Here is a 12,839-nt window from a genome sequence, read left to right on the forward strand (position 1 = left end):
TGGAGTTGCGTCGCGCTTGCGACACGACTCCAGCAATGCGCCTCCCTTACGCCATCAGATGCGTCATACATCTGTTTATCCTTGCGCCACGATGCACCGCATTGTAAATGCGGCACACCTGTGGTGGTGCAAGGGTAAACTTGCGTGACGCATCTTACCTGGCGCATCCCTGCTGATATGCAGGGATGCGCCAGTCCTCGTAAATCTGCCCTGTAGGGTTTAGAAAGCCTGGAACCCAAGGATTTGTGAACATGTAAACAAATCCAAAACAGAAACAAAATACACCTCATCCTTTCGTCTAGGGAAGGGTGCTCCACGGTAATGGACCATGCTGTGTATAAGAATCAGAGGACTTGCCTCTGATTCCCATACATTTTATCTTGGTTTGGGCATTTGTTGCTTAATGAGAAGACCAGTGATAGCTGATTTGTTTCTACAACATTTGTCCCAGAAGGCTTTGTGCATGATACATAAACTTCATTCTTGCCATACAATTCACTGGAAGCTAGTGGAGATACATTTGAGTCATTTGACTCGTTCATTGTTTCTTCTTCTTAAAGCACATTCTGGCCACCTAATTGTTAGCTCTTTGTAGCTTTTTAGTGGATTTTTGAACCACGTAGAACTGTTGCAATAGACTGGGTGAGTACTGGCTGGTACTAAGGCCAGTTCTACTTGTTGACTGAGGTGTAACAGAAGTACCCTAGAATGTTCAGGTGTAAGATCTATTTCCTAAATACTGTAGTGGGTCTAAATGAGGCCCATATTTTCTACTGGTGGCTTATAGGTTTCATTGCCGGATGAGCTCAGTACGCCATTGTTCCTCCATTCATAGCTGGGAATAGGCGGGGAAAGATGAGGCATTGTCAAGTGCTGCTGGATTGTGTTCATGTAGAAGGATAGGAAGGTCCTCCTATATGTTTACAAGTGCTCTCTCAGTTCACATCGCAGGTCTGACTACTACTCGCTCAGTAGGGAGAGATGTGCTGCATGTTTTGGGGTGATTTATTTACTTCTCTCTCCAGCACCAGCATTTTCTTGCTGCATTATAGGTTTGAGATGGAACCCTAGTTGTTGAGGTCCTTGGAATCTGCAATGAGGCTTTTCAATCGAGGAGTGAACAGTGCCGCTTGATGAATTTAGGTATTAGAGCCCTGGCTGGAAAGCATATGCTCCTGGAAGCGTAGTTATGCAATTGGCCAGCGTTGCGATGAATTATTTCAGATATATTTCAGGACGTGATCTATGAGTGCAATGCATACTTGATTTTGTATGTAGTTAAGATCGTTTTATGTTAGTCTAGAAGCTCGAGGTAGAACAGAATGACATGGAGTACTGAGTAAAGTACACAGGGATGAGTGCAAGATGTTCATTCAATACAGTACATTTGGCTTTCAGAGCCACTGTCTTTAATGCTATATTCCTTTTCTGTCAAATACAAGTGAGAGCTTTGACCTAGATCCACTTAATCATCTAATGATCTGTATTTTTATTCGTCTAGGGGGCAAAAGGAGCAAAGGGCCAGACACAGCTATCGGTAAGTATCTATGGCAAGACTCCAGTTGTCCTCAGCAGCTGCCACAGGAGGACTGACTGGCTTATTTTCTTTTAATTCTTTATTTTCCACAGCCATGTGATCTCATCGAGTTTATTCGAAGTAAATGCAGTAAGTACCTTCTTCTGAATATGCATATATTTACGTCCGTTGCTAAAATATAGGTAGGGCATAACCCAGTACGGTAATGGAGGTAATCACCTCTACTGCAGTCATCATCTGATTTGTTTTAGCAAATAAATTCCCAAATACTTCAAAGAATTAAGCAATCGTGGAGACGTCCTGTTGGTGGAGAGGTGTTTGAGTGAAGTTGTTGGTCGTGGTGTAGCGTAGCAGGCCATACACAAAAGCGGATGATATAATCAGTGAGTGATCCCACATCTGATTAACCTAGGGTAGCCAATTGGGCATGGGGCATGATATGGTGACGCAGAGTGAAATGTCAGCTGTATTAGAGAATCTCCCCGTGTTTTCTTTATATCTTATACATCAGTGGCGGCCTAGGTTTTTCTGAAAGCATGGGTAGCTTAGACGGGGAGTTTAGCCTTTCCAATTGGCTACCTATGCTATGTTTTGAAACCTCAGGAAAAAAGAGGAAATAAGAGCACTAATGCATTCCTACACTTCCAATGCTGTAGCTTAAAGGTTCAGCGTTCACTGGCAGATCTACACATGTGCAGAAAACACAGGCACCTATTCATAAACTGCATCCTGTAGTACTACAGCAGTACTACTAAACATACTACAAAATGCAATTCACCAACCTACGAGTGGAGATTTCCTCCTCCACCTCTCCTACCTTTTCTATGGAGCGATCCTCACACATCTAAGCTTACTACTTAGAAGTGAATGGGGAGGGACCAGTGGGGGGTGGTTGAAAAAGAGGGCGTACTTACTACCAAATAGGTGGAGTTTAGGTAGGAGGGGTTAAAGGAGGGTTAAGCAGCAGCGTAGGTGAGGACAGACAACCACCCAACAAAACAGACATTACTAGTCACACATTGCACTTTTAAATCTACTGCAGCTAAAAAGGATGAAAGGACTTAGTAGTTGAGGGACTCCAGCTCAGACCTGGAATATGTCTAGCACCGCACAGGGCCACCCACTGTTACCTCAGTCCTCTCCCATAGGAAATAATGAAAGCAGGGACTTAACATTTAATGTTTAAAATTGTATAAATAATTTGAAAAATACTATTGTAACTACATAAAATGTATATATCAATACATAAAAGTATTAATACTTAAAGAATCTATTTTAAATTTAATATATTAAAATAATTATATATTTAGTCTACAATTAAATAAAAAATACGATAACATATTAGTAAATTTGTTCTAGACTAAAGTACTTTTATACCTTTATTTACATTAATATTTAACATAGCCGTATTTTAAATATTTTTTTAAGTTTAATAAACGTTTACATTTTTACCTATACTTTATCATAGAAAGAACTCCACTCCGGTTCAAGATATCTTCTCCCTTTGGTGGAGATTTCGCCCCAGTGACAGAGAGTGTGCGGAATCATAAAAACAGTTGTAAATTTGCTAGTAGTGACTTTACTGTTGTAAAGTAGGTGCAACACCCTGGTTTATTGCGGCGGAGACACTTTTCTGTAAAAAAAACACACCCAAGAATGGTGATTAACCAAAATTAGTAAATTTACTCAAAACTGTAAGAGTACATTTTCATGTATAGATTTACTCATGTGTCAGTTTACCTTTGTGAATAGATCCCCATGCGTCCAGCCAACATACTCATTCAAAATAAATGTACATAAAAGACTCTAAATCTAACTTATTTGCGTGGTGAATTATGCTCTCTTGGACCCATTGGCGGCTGGCACAGGTAACGCTGTGGTGCGGTCAGGTGGGGTGGGGGTAGTGGAATTCGACATACGACAGGAAAGGTGAAAGTAAAAAAAGAAAGAAATACAACTACTTATCTTGCACCCGCCGCAACGCCGACTCGGCAATGCAGCGAGCGCAAGGTAAGTGGTTTTATTTATTTATTTATTTACTTTCACCTTTCCCTTCGTATGTCGAACTCCACTACCCCCCACCCTGCCCTGCCGCACCACGTTACCTGTGCAAGCCGCCACTGGTTGCACCTCTGTCTTAAACTGTTAATGGCTGTAACTGGCACTCAGACGTTTCTGCCAGGATTTGAGATCCCAGAACTGAAAAAGTTAATGTTAAATGGTATTGTATTACTAGCAGGTACATGTTGAAAATATACATTTGAACTTGGGAATAACACTTCTCTCTCTCTGATCTTTCCCTTTCTTAGCTTGTTCACACGGTAAGTACTCATCTAAATACAACTTTTAATAAGTCTTGTCAGTCAAACATACATTGGAATGTGTTTGATTGGGTGCGGATAACTTCTAAGCAGCTTGCCATCGTTAAATTAAACCCTCTTTTTCTTGAAGTGAACGTAGGATCCTCTACAGCTCCCCTGGGGTTTCCTTGTATTATAACTGCAAATTCACAGAACACTAAAGGGCAGATATATCAATATTTTGTGCTACCTCAAAGCCACGAAAAGTGACACTAAGAGGCGCAAACTATTTACTTCCCAGCCCAAACATTTTTAGCAGTGGAAAGTAGACATAAGGTATTGCAAATAGTGCTTTGCACTGTTTAGTGTTACTTTGCGCCAAGGGGACATTCTGTGGGTGGTACATGGGCGTCCCCATAGTTTTTGACGCATGGGCATTCTCATCGTTATTGGTAGACAGGGTCTTGTGCTAAAAATAATGCCTCCTTCAGTCAGGCATTACAAAGGAGAAATCTTTTAAGTTCTCCTAACTTTTCACACCTTGTATGTGTCCTACACTGTAGAGCACATACCCAATGTGTGAAAAGTTTCAAAATGTGTCTAGGCATAGCATTTTGTATTAGAAGAATACTCTTTCAGCATAAAACCTATGCTGTACCGAACGCACACACCTTTGTACTATGGTGCAAAGGCGAGTTTGTGGCACAGGGCAGCCTGTTTCTCTACCTATACTGAAATAAAGCAGCAGAGCCATATGTTAGTGAACAATATGATTCGGTAATGCTCAAATCCACTCCCCAGCACCTTTGGTTGCTGTGGTGTTGGTCTTACGAATTATGAAAACATACCCTTCAATATGGTTTCCGTAAATGACATCCTGCTAGGACTATCAATTCAGCTTTAAGAAAGGTTTACAGCAGTTGCCCAAGATGTGACATTTTCAATTCTGGGATATGTAGTCTCCACCGCCAGTTAGAGCAGCAATCTGTTAGAGGTCCTGATGCATAAATAAACTTGTCACTCAAACAAGCAAAGTCAGGCTGGAACACAGGAACATGTCAGCCAATCATATTCAGGTTCTTTATAGAAGCTGTTCCAGCAACATCTTAATTTTTCATCACTTAACAATCAGGTTATTGCTTTTCAGGAAATCCGGTCTGCCCTGTGTACCCTACTGAGTTGGTGTTTGCATTAGACATGTCCAAGGACGTCACACCAGACGTGTTTCGGAAGATGAGGGACACTGTGCTTTCAGTTGTGAGTCTGCTCAACATCAGAGAGAGCAACTGCCCCAGTGGTGCCCGGGTAGCCATTTTGTCGTACAACTACAACAACAAGTACCTGGTGCGCTTCTCTGACCTACGCAGCAGGAGTCAGCTTCTCACTGCTGTGAGAGGGATACCATTCGAGAGGTCTTCCAGCGGGCGGAACGTCGGCCGGACCATGAGATTTGTGGCTCGGAATGTCTTCAAGAGGACCCTCCAAGGTGCCAACGTGAGAAAAGTGGCAGTGTTCTTCAGCAATGGCCAGTCGGAGGATGCTCCTTCTATCCAGACAGCGGTCATGGAGTTTAGTGCCCTTGACATTGTTCCTGTGGTGATAGCTTTTAACAGTGTACCACATATTCAAGAAGCCTTCAAGGTAAGAACTCTGTTTCTAGTTTCATTCACGTATTATCAATGCTGTGAAGATAAAAGATAATAGAATTTAGTGCACTGGTGATCCACATTTCCAAAAAAAGCAGATGAGCAGGACTTACACTACACATGGATTCTACAATGCACATCCAACTTTTTAAAAGGGGTAGCTTAGGTTTTACCTTTCCAGTTCTGACTCTTTCAATTAAGAATGAAGCAGATCCCTGACCAACTCCTCTCGCCTCCACCAAGCAGCTGACCTCCCTTGGTACCCTGATTCCACTTTGACCCTCTATGGGTCGCTCTTGAGCCTTTCTTTGCCAATTTTCTGCTTGCTTGTTTATTCCTTCTTTGCCTTTTTGCTTTTCTTGCAGTATTCTGCCCGCTTTTCTTTATTCCATTCTTTGCCTATTTGCCTTCCTTTGCTTTTTTTCTGCCTGCTTGCTTTATTCCTTCTTTGCTTTATTTCTCCTCGCTTTTGCTTTCTGTTATTCCTTCCAGCTACCTCCCCGTTTTTGCTGCCTGCTTCCCACCTCACCTGCCAGCCCCGCCCCCACCACCCAGCGCCCCTCTCTCCTCCCAGGATTTACTTAATGTAGGCCTCAGCATGGCCCCATTGAACCTCTCGCCTCCAGCGAGCAGCTGACCTTCGTGGTGCCCTGATTCCGCTATGACCCTCTCTGGGTCTTGACTCTGCTTCGCTCAAAACCTTCTTTGCATGTTTTCTGCCTGCTTGCTTTTTGCCTTTTTGCTTTTCTTTGCCCGTTTTCTGCCTGCTTGCTTTATTCCTTCTTTGCCTCACATGGACCGTGCCCAGCACCAGTAACCCTGGATCTCCTACCCCCCGCAAATACAATGCACCTGAATTTCGAGCCTTGCACACTGGTTACAGCAACAACAACTGCTGCCACACAGTGCCCCGTTCTATAGTAGGACCTTTCTACTGCCTACATTGCCTCTTCTCCTGCAGCACTGGAGCACCTGCCACTGCGACCACCACACCACCGCGGACCAAAACAGCACAGCACTCCCACACCGGGACAACTCGACTGCCTCCTTCTCAACACATGATCTCTCTACAAGCACACCAACGAAATCTGGGACATCATCACCAACCTCACCGATGTCATCTTCCTTACCAAAACCTGGCTTACCCCCTCATCCACACTTGACATCGCCTCAGCAACACCTGACAGCTACAAGAGTGCACACCGTGACTGGGTCAACAAACACGGAGGTGGAATCGCCATCATCTGCAGAGAGACTATCCACTGCACCACCACAGATGATGCCACCCTAATCATGGAACACCTAAACTTCAAACTCCGAACAGATTAAAAATCCACCTTCAGAGGCACCCTCGCATACACACCTCCAGGTCTGCGCCCCAGCTTTTGCAACACCAACCCGGACTTCATAGCCCTGCTTGCCATAGACTCTAGAGAGTACATCTTCCTCTAGGATCTTAACTGCCACTGCAATAACTTCAACCACGCCAACACCACCAGCCTCCTCGAAAGCATGGACAACATCAGACTCACCCAACTGGTCACCAGCCCCACTCACATCTAAAGACACACGCTTGACCCTCTCTACACTTCAAGCAACAGAGTCAAGTTCAGCCATGTCTCCAAACTCACTTGGACAGACCAAGCCATCATCCACTTCAGCATCACAGCCCCCCACCACCGCCTCCAAGCTTCCCAGCTCACCCCACTGCAGCTGGAGCAAAGTATCAGAGAGTCAGCGCTCCAACGCCCTTAACACTTCCCACCCAGGATCGGCTCCCAACCTGGACTTTACCACCTGCATCACCAACTGCGCCAACAACATCACCCCCATCAAACCCAGTAACACAGGACATCCGCCAAAAAGGCTACATGACACAACAAAGACCTGAGAGCATCGAAACGCGATTGTAAGTAATTAGAATGAAAATGGCGCACTAGCAAGGACACAGCAGACAGGACCATCTTCGAGATGGCACTCAACCACTATCACTGGCTTCGGAGAGAAACTAAAAAGAACACCCTTGCAGACTGCATTGAAGCTAGCTCCAGCCACAGCAAAGAACTCTTCGCCAGAGAGTTCTCCAACCTCACCGCCACCAAAAACAGCATCACCCCATCACAAGAATGGTGCGATAAACTGGCAGGCTTCTTCCATGAAGAGATCTCCACCATCTACAAAAATGTCAAACCCCAGTCCACCCTTTCTGACTTTTTTCACCATGCACCCACAGAACCCACCCAGAACCATCCACACACCAACTTGGACCTGCTCACCCCACAGGACTCCACAGCCATATTGTACTCAGTCCTCTCCAGAGCCCCCACGAACCCCTATCTGCACCACATCTTCAACCTCAGAGGCAACAGAAGCAGCAGCAATCTCAATACCCTCTTCAAAGCCTCTCTCATCTTAGCCACTTTACCCGAAGGATGGAAACACGCAAAAGCAAAACCCTTCTAAATAAACCAATCGCCGACCCCATGCGACCTCAAAAACTACAGGCTCCTCTCACTGCTCCCTTTCCCTGCCAAAGTCCTGGAAAAGACCGAAATGATAACTCACGCAACACCTGGAGAACAACCATCTTATCAACACCTCCCAATCTGATTCCGCTCCAACCACTGCACCAAAACCACCTTGTTCGCAGACACCAACAACATCAGAACCCTCCACAACTGAGGAGAAATGGCAGCTCTGATCCTCCTCATCCTCTCCGCGGCATTCGAAACCATATCCCACCACACCTTGATCAAGAGATTACATCACATCGGAATTCAAGGAAACAAACTCAAGTGGATCACCTCCTTCCTTACTGGAAAACCACACAACCATGGGGGTCTGATCTTTGGCAACAACCCCTCACCATGGAAGGATTTGTGGTGACAGTGGAACTCGGACCCTCACCCACACCCACAGACTATGCAAGAAACCATGGCATAATACTGGAAAGCAAGCTTACCATGAAATTCCAGATCAACGCAGTCCCCTCTGCCTGCTTCCTAACACTCCGTATGCTATGGAAGATCTTCAAGTGGCTCCCCATCACCATCAGACGCACCGTCACCCAGGCCATAAACACCAGCTGTTTGGACTATGGCAACACACTGTACACAGAAATCACCACCCACCTCCTGAAGAGACTTCAGAACATTCAGAACTCTGCAGCCAGAGTCATCCTCGACCTCTTCAAATGCATCAACATCACCCAATTCAAGATGTTGATCCACACCTACAAGGCCTTGCACAACCAAGGTTTAGCTTACATCAACCACCACATGAACTTCCACTGATCCTCCAGACATCTGCGATCTACATCGCTGTCCCTTGCATACACCCCTCGCATTCACTGGAGTAACAGAGGAGGGCGCTCCTTCTCCTACCTAGCGGTGAAATCCTAAAAAGACCTCCCTCTGCACCTCTGAAGCTCCACCTTTCTTCTGGAATTCAGGAAGGCACTCAAGGCCTGGCTGTTCAACTGATCTCTCTGCAACTGCCTCTTCCCCTGCACATCAATTGCCTCCTGTGTGATTAGCTGCGCGTTTGGAAATCCACTGATTGATTGATTTAAGTTGTTTAGAGTTTCATGACTGTTGTTATAATTTTTTGTTGAATTTGACAAGTGTGTTCCCAATATAAGGGGGCCATATATAGTTTGGTGGGAGGAGTGAACCACGTCCCATTAAACAGGTAGTTCCCCCACCTGATTGAGCTTAGAGAACTGACACATTTCCGATGATGGAGCCTCAGCTGGCTCTGCAGACCTCTTCCCAGTCACCCATCCTCTAATAGACTGACAGAATCAATTAATCAGAAGGCCAGGTGTATTTGACTGGTGATTGTAGATCCCTGTTGCAAAAAGCCAAGGATATTGGCCTTCCGTAGTTCTTGGGCACACCGCCTGTTAACACAAACAACAAGAGATACAGGAGTATGCAGGAGTACAGAGATGTCTCACCTCTCTCATGCCACAATAGTCTCATTAAGTTATTGCAACAATGTCAGAGGTACCACCTGTATGCAATTTAGTCAGACATCATGCTACTACATATTTAGGGGGAACAGGATTTGGCACCAACCTTCTCTGTTTGCTCTCCTCTAAGGGAAAGTGGATCCTATGGCAAATTATTTAGACTTTCCTGACCTATGATATCAGGAACAGCAGGATCAGGAGTTGCCAGTTCTTACTCAATCCAAATGTAATATTTTCCTCCATGATATACTCCATTCTTACTTCAGACTCGTCCCCTAGACACTGAGTGTGAAGATAGATGACAGGGAGACTACCCAGTTTTTCCTCTTCAGCTTCAAGTGCTGATGTTGGACCTCCCGGTTACAGCACTAAGCATCTGAGAATCAGATGTAGAAACAGGCCCTTTGTATCTTCTGCCACTGCCAGTTTCGCCGTAGCTCCCGGTCCCTGAGTTATTCATAGATGCTTCAGTAGATCCCATCAGAGTTGGGTGCTGATCATGTGCTAAAGATGCAGGAAAGCAGAAACTGTTGTTGTGCCAACATCTCATCAGTACTTCAATCATAGACACGAACAGTCTGTACCCTGACCTCAGCATATGCCAAGTGGTCCTCTTACCTAGGTTTTTGCCTTAACAAAGTGGCATCAAAGGACGTGTCATGGTCTGACCTTGCTCTGACACTAAGGGCCGTAATCAGTCTTGGGCATTCTGTGAACTTCCTCAGCACCTTAGTTGCCTCTAAGAAGATTCAGTTAATCAGAACTGTGTCACACTTGGGTCTGACAAGGGACATCATCCACTAGGGAAGAAAGTGGCCATTAGCCAGTTTAAACACCATTTCCAAACCAACAAAACCGTTTCTGCAATGTGGTTTCAGATGCTTCTCGGACTACAAGGGTTCTCAAAAGAATAGTTTGTTCTGCAAAACTCCACGCGTACCCTGCAGCTTCATTTTGTGGAGCAGTTGGACCAGTTGCTAGCTATCCAGGCCAAACCTGTGTTAGTCCATCTATTCTTGGTTCTGCGTGGTGCCACTCCCACCTTCCTCACTGTCAGATCCAACTGTTTACACCAGGAGTCTCCAACTTGTGGCTTGTGAGCAACTGGTAGCTCTCCAGCTATCTGTGAGTAGCTCTCCCATATATAGTCTAGCCTACTAGCATAGAAGCTTTTGCTTGGTTGAGTTATTATATGTATACCAAAATCATAAAATCACATATTGGACACAAAAATGTGTGCATTTGCAGAACTCATAGGCTGATGTTTGGAGAAAAATGGCTGAATTTCGAAAATGTATTTAAAACTATTTTAGTTGGAGAGACTTATTGCTCGTATTATCACCTTGGTGCCAGGGTGATTGCTGGCAAACCTGCCTAATGCACCTTTGTTATCACTGCTGACAATCTCAAATATGTTGGTTGCTATTTCATCAATAATATTAAATGCTCAGGATGAGGCTCATTGAATATAAGTAGCTCTTTTTACAGAAAAGGTTAGAAATCCCTGGTTTAGACCACGGGAGGGCAGTGCATGAACGATAGATCAAATCTGAAAATAAAAGCTGGAAAATGAGGCATACTAACAACTTAATAGATGATTTTTAGGAAGGATTGATGAGGGGTTTATGAAGGGTTAAGGAGGGGTTTAGGTAGAGACATGCTCACAGCCACATTGAATAAGCATATTCCTAGTCACAAACTTCACTTCTAAAACTACTGCAGCCACAAAGGTCCCAAAACAAGTTGCACATGTCTCCAGCTCAGACCTGGAGTAAGTCAAGCATCCCACAAGCACACCACTTGCACTTCAACACCCTCCCATAGAAAATAAGTGCTAAAGGGACTTAAAATAGCACCCCATAGGAAATTATGTTAGAATTTATGATTTTTTTTTACTTTTAAAAAATGTATATAAACCTAATTTTTTAGAAAAAAATACATTACATTTTTTTAATTATGAAATATTTTAATAACTTTTTTAATTTAAAAGTAAATGTATCTTTATTTTTGTAATAATTAAATCAATTTAAACAAGTTCTATAAATAACTTTTAGTAAAGTTTAAACCATAATAAATAAATGTACATATTTTACTTTGGGTACACTTTTTTTTAACATAAATCTTTCAGAAAATAATGTTAATCGAATATATTTAAATTATTAAAATATTTAATTCAAATTTAAATTACCAGTACTGTAACATTTTCTATATTTCATTCTACATTTAAAATAAAAATATTACATTAATTTACAGAAATATTTAACTTTAAAAATATTTTTAAAGTTACCATAGGGAGATATCTGTCCCGTTAATGGAGAACTCTGCCTACTTTTTAAAAGTTAATAATAGTAACTTTACACTAATGAATGTAGTTCCACACCCTGTTTCATAGAGTGAAAACATCAGTCTACACTTTGTAATAAATTTACACTGGGAAGTGGTGAGTAAATTTACATGTGTAGATTTACTCGTGTAATTTACATATTTAGATAAGTCCAAAAGAGTTGAATGGTCATTGGTATCGGGAAATAGAAAGGAGTGTTTTTAGAAAATATATTAACTATGTTTGTGTGATGTGAAGAGTTTCATTCTGTACCATCTTTTGTGCACAGTTGGATACCACTGGGATGTTTCAGATACTACAGTATAGCGCTGGAGACGAACATGACTCACTGATAAGAAGACTACAGCAATGCGCATTGTGCTATGGTAAGTAACAATAAAATTCTGCATTTCTTCCTCTCGTAAATGGCTAAATAATAATTTTATATATATATATATATATATATATATATATATATATTATCTACTGGTGGTCGCCAGTAGATAGTTATAGTTAGGACCGTTTTTCCATAGGAATTCCGCAACATTCTATTTGGAATAACTTTGGCGCCGGTTGACGAATCCTCGCGAAATTTTCAAAATAGGTGGGGCGCTCCGCTCCGCTCCTACCCTGAAAGTCTCGGGGGGGATTCGTCAAGCGGGGGCTGAGAAAAAAGGGGGGTCCCAAAACGCTTTTCCCCATGCAATTTTCCATAGGGACCTTTAGTCCAAGATACAGCCCGAACGGCTGAACAGAATTACTTGAAATTTGGCAAAGAGGTAGTCCTCAGGTCAGGCATGTGCCTTTTGCATATATGGTGTCAATCTGTTCAGTAGTTCCTGAGAAAATCAAAAGTAAAATCACATACATATCTGGGCAGAGCCTAACCACACATCTCATCGTGAGATCTGATTGGCTGTCAGTACTTCATCCAAGAAGTGTTGGCAGCCATCTTGGGACCAATATACATGATAGCACCTCATTAAAAAGCATTGCAGTTAATAGAAGGTTTTAAGACTTTAGTTACATTATAAATCATTTGTTGATGGTACCATACTCA

General features: G+C 43.1%; 1 protein-coding gene across 1 annotated transcript in view; it reads left to right on the plus strand.

Annotated features, from left to right (window-relative positions):
- LOC146789044 (collagen alpha-6(VI) chain-like) overlaps nt 1-12,839 on the plus strand; it is a 788,523-nt gene that overhangs the window by 664,637 nt on the left and 111,047 nt on the right. Inside the window, exons 31-34 of the mRNA XM_085631022.1 lie at nt 1,502-1,537; nt 1,630-1,666; nt 4,985-5,478; nt 12,069-12,165. Of these exons, the coding sequence (XP_085487148.1) occupies nt 1,502-1,537; nt 1,630-1,666; nt 4,985-5,478; nt 12,069-12,165 (664 nt within the window). The remainder of the gene's footprint in view (nt 1-1,501; nt 1,538-1,629; nt 1,667-4,984; nt 5,479-12,068; nt 12,166-12,839) is intronic.

This window comes from Triturus cristatus, chromosome 10, assembly GCF_964204655.1.
Source record: "Triturus cristatus chromosome 10, aTriCri1.1, whole genome shotgun sequence".
NCBI lineage: Eukaryota > Metazoa > Chordata > Amphibia > Caudata > Salamandridae > Triturus > Triturus cristatus.